The sequence below is a fragment of the Olea europaea genome, unplaced genomic scaffold (assembly GCF_002742605.1).
Source record: "Olea europaea var. sylvestris unplaced genomic scaffold, O_europaea_v1 scaffold629, whole genome shotgun sequence".
Classification (NCBI taxonomy): Eukaryota; Viridiplantae; Streptophyta; class Magnoliopsida; order Lamiales; family Oleaceae; genus Olea; species Olea europaea.
Window position 1 is genome coordinate 323230 of NW_019264649.1, and position 3991 is coordinate 327220.

The following is a 3991-nucleotide window of genomic DNA, read 5'->3' on the forward strand; positions in this document are numbered from 1 at the left end:
CCTCTACAAATGTAATCACACTAACAAAGGCATCATCACCACCACCACCTTAGAAGAAAAATAATACAACTGAATAAAAAATCAACAGTCTCGATTACAAAACCACCATTATCAATTATTGCATTTATGGAGGTAATGTTTGACCGTAGGTGGGAGTGGGATGTGTTGATAGGCATGGATGGTAAGCTTGGTTGAGGAAGATGAATTTTTTATTTTTTTTATTTTTTTGGGTGTTAATATGTATTTAATTATTTTAAATGTGAGAGAAATTATGGGACTTCTTTTGCAATTTTTCTTTAATTTTATTATTTTACTACTTTCTTTTATGTTTGTTTATTTAAAAAGAAGACAAACCCGTCATTTGATAATCAAAATAGACGACACGACAAATTTTGTTATACAATTGAAAAGTTGGAAATGAATTATGTTAAAAAAAGTTGAGAGTAGATTTGATACATTTATCAAAGATTCGGGACAAAAAATGCAAATTTTCCACGTTAAAAAAATTTATCAAGCGAAAATACAGTAGGAGCTGAGAAAATTTCGAGTGAATTGAGTGAAAATCGATAAGAACACGGAGAGCCATAGAAGCTACTCCATTCAAGTATACAATTACACCGAGTCCAGAGTATGTGAAGCGAAAAATGCAGTGACATACATAGCTAAGTCGAACCTAAAGGACACGTAGACTAGCGAGTCTTCTATTTTTATTGCTCAAATCTTTAGGACAAGACGAGCACTGCCATACCTCCACTTCGCACTTAAATCAGTTGGAAACATATCGATATATTAGCGTCGATGCCGATTCCATCTATCATTGGCCATTATAAGGGATTTATGTATCTTAATCAGGTATTTCATATTATAATTATGAGCAGAACAAGATCAAGTACTGATACACTACAACAAGTCCAGTTGGCCCTTACTGGCAAATATGGCAGACCGCATTGAAGAGGTTCAACGACTCCTGTGACTCCATTGATAAGTACATTTCTCTACACTAATAGCATGGTATAACAAATGTTGCTATCCAAAACATTAATTTAGTTGAAGCCTCGTGCCCATGCACATCGATTCGTCGTAACTTGAACGGGGTAAAGCTTGGGTGAAACGTAAGTGGATGATTCGTTCGGGAGTCCAGTTGCCCTACTCCATGTGTTTGCCACCAAATTCTCCGCCACCAAATGCCGCGGCAACATCTAGGCCATTATTGATGGACGTCATTAATGCTGATAGCCCACCAGTTTGGCCGCCACTAGCTGCCATTCCTAATCCAAGGAGGTCAAGGGTGGTGTGTTTAGGGCCAAAAGCAGATGGAGTCCCCAACATCAATTCCTTCAAACTAGACCCCCCATCACAGGTCAATCCTAATCCAAGACCAGCAGCCAATGGTGGACCCTCCGGCTCAATTTGTCGCGCGCTCCATTCCTGCAGACCACTACAGGGCGAGGAAGAAGATACAAATCCAAGCCCCCTCAACAATGATGCATTTGACGCAGCTGCACCCATCTCTGCAGCCTTTTGTAGCAATGCTGTTGCAGACATGGCAGCAGGTTGAAGTGCAGGAGCATACTGCCTGCGCTCTTGCCCTGCTGTTCCAAAAATTGAAGACCCATGATTCGTCGCGAGGCAGAGGGACACGGGTTCTGCGGAAGAAGATGGTGCAACATTGGCTGCCTGCTCGGGGCGAGCCATAACTTGAAATAAGTTGGTGAATCCAGTTGTTTGAGACTGCAAACTTCCTGAGGCTGTGGATGAAGCAAATAAGCTGGCAAACGCGTTACTACTTGTACTTCCACTGCTGCTAGAACTGCTGGCGCTGCTAAAGCTTGTGGTTAGGCTGGTGACTGTCGAGGCCGGGGTCAGGCTCTCCTCCAGAATCTGTGGGGTAGTGGGACTGGGATTGCTGCTTTCGACCAACTCTGTAAATATAACAACATCAAGAGGAAATAAACAGAAAATAATTACTCACTGAAAGAACTAAAGCAGCAAGGAAAGTTGAGCTTTTCTTTTTAAAGAAATTTATATGAAGCAAAAAGAGAATCAATTATAGTTTTCTTTTTCAAGTCCACTTTGCTCTGTTTAGCTTTTGGATCCCATTGCATCTGCTTTACCAAAAAGTATGCTTAGATGAATCTTAGTTCTTAATTCTCTCACGTGATTTCTTTTTCTTCATTCAACTTCTTTCTAGTTCTTGCACTTTCGAATAATTATTAGTTTTTTTAGTCTAACATTGTTAGCAGATAACAACATATACCAGTAACAGATAAAATACAAGCAAACTCCAAGATCAAACAAAGATAAACAACAAAAAACTTTTGTTGGTTTGTGAAACTAATACATAGGGACAAACTCCAAATCTAGAATAGCAAATATCCAATTTTCAATCAAAATACCTGGATTCTGGACAGTCAAAACAGAGGACACTACCCCAGTTGAAGGAGGAACAGGTGGTGCTGGAGCCTGTGGTGGTGGTGCCACCGCAGGTGGTGGCAATGATGGTGATGATTCAACGGCTTGAATATTCGGTTCCTCATCAGCACAAGGAGGTGCAATTGCTGTACGCCTTTTTGCACTCTCCTCTGCCAATGCATCACAAAAGGCCCTATGGGTGATAAAACTGTCCCTCCTGCATAAAGATCAAATTAAAAAATTAACTCCAAAGCAAAAAAGGTACAAAAACTGCGATAAAGATCGAGTCTTGAACCTCGAAAACAAAGTCCCACAATCACATTTATACTCTTTAGTTCCACAAATCTTCAAATGGGCCTTCCAATCCGATTGAACCGCATATTTCTTTGAGCACTTTTCACATTTCCACTTCTTCTCTCCATGTTTTCTGCAGAAATGTTTTTTGATCCCCGTCAAATCGCCCAATGCCCGTGATGGGTCGTGGTGAACGCAACTCAGCTCAGGGCATACATAGACTCTTTTCTTTGGTTCTTTACTCGACCTCTGCTTCAGCTTCCAAGGTAAATTGTGACCCCTCCTGTGAAGCTGCAAATTCTGGTCTCTCTGAAACCCTTTATTGCAAATTTCACAAACAAATCGATTCGTTGCCAATAAAGTCTTCGGTGATAAAGCAATCACCTCCGCATCAGGATCTATTAAGAAATTAAAAACGAAAAAAAAAACCCACAATCAAAATTGGATCATTTTCTTGAAAAACCACCAAAAATGAGATAATGATTCGTATTTTTTTCCTACCTGGCATCCCGGGGAGATTTCGCTTTTTCTTGACACTTGGTTTAGAAGGAGCTATTTGATTACCTGAAGAGGAATCTCCAGAAGCTGTGAAGTCATTAACAGTAGAAGAATTATCTAAATCAGCAAGCATTTCTGAGAGTCAAACTGACAAATATCTGACAGGCATTTATACTCGAGAAAAATTATGCAAAATCGGCTTATCTCTAACCACTGGTCGAAGAAAATCAGAAAATTTTATAAATTTAATGAAATGGGTTTTGGACTAAAAAAAATTTTCTGGACAAATATAAGTGATTTTCAGGTCATGGCTCTGTATCTTATCAAAAAGCTGTATAGCTACTTTAATGTCCAAATGCCACGTTCGATGCAAAAATATGATACAGAAGCCTGAATTTGAGGAAGGGTGACTGAATATAATCAATTAAAGGAAGCTAAAAACGCCGGAGAGTTGATGTTTCTCAAGTCGGCGGCTTCGGAAACTAGAGAGAGAACGACACAATTTAGGGAACAGAGAGAGAAAGTCTACTGTGAGTTTTTGCTGTGTGTTCAAAAGTCTTCTGTGTTCGGATCATCTTCACACTATACTTCGTACCTTTCGGAATAAAAAGAAATTGGGGAAATTGCACTATTGGTCCTTCACATGTTGTCCGGGTTGCAATTGGACCCTAACTATTGACACTTGACAAAGGATTTGAATCACAAGTACCTATGGACCACAAATCTTAAGAATTCTAGTCAAATAAGAAAACTATAAATAGATGATGAGCCCTTTAGTTCGCGACTA

The 3991-nt window shown here is 39.6% G+C and overlaps 1 protein-coding gene across 1 annotated transcript; it reads right to left on the reverse strand.

The window, feature by feature from the left end:
- Nucleotides 1-577: 577 nt before the first annotated feature.
- On the reverse strand, nt 578-3774 carry LOC111389843 (protein indeterminate-domain 2-like). Its single transcript, XM_023014817.1, has 4 exons — nt 3208-3774; nt 2708-3104; nt 2397-2629; nt 578-1922 (listed from the first exon to the last, which is right to left on the reverse strand). The coding sequence occupies exons 1-4, from the start codon at nt 3335-3337 to the stop codon at nt 1147-1149; spliced, it is 1536 nt and encodes a 511-aa protein (XP_022870585.1). The 5' UTR covers nt 3338-3774; the 3' UTR covers nt 578-1146.
- Nucleotides 3775-3991: the final 217 nt, after the last annotated feature.

Coding starts and splice junctions, on each gene's coding strand:
- LOC111389843 (XM_023014817.1), bottom strand. CDS start 3,337: ATGCTTGCTGATTTAGATAATTCTTCTACTGTTAATGACTTCACAGCT. Junction 3,105..3,207: donor AAATCTCCCCGGGATGCCAG/GTAGGAAAAAAA, acceptor ATTTCTTAATAG/ATCCTGATGCGGAGGTGATT. Junction 1,923..2,396: donor TTTGACTGTCCAGAATCCAG/GTATTTTGATTG, acceptor TTATATTTACAG/AGTTGGTCGAAAGCAGCAAT.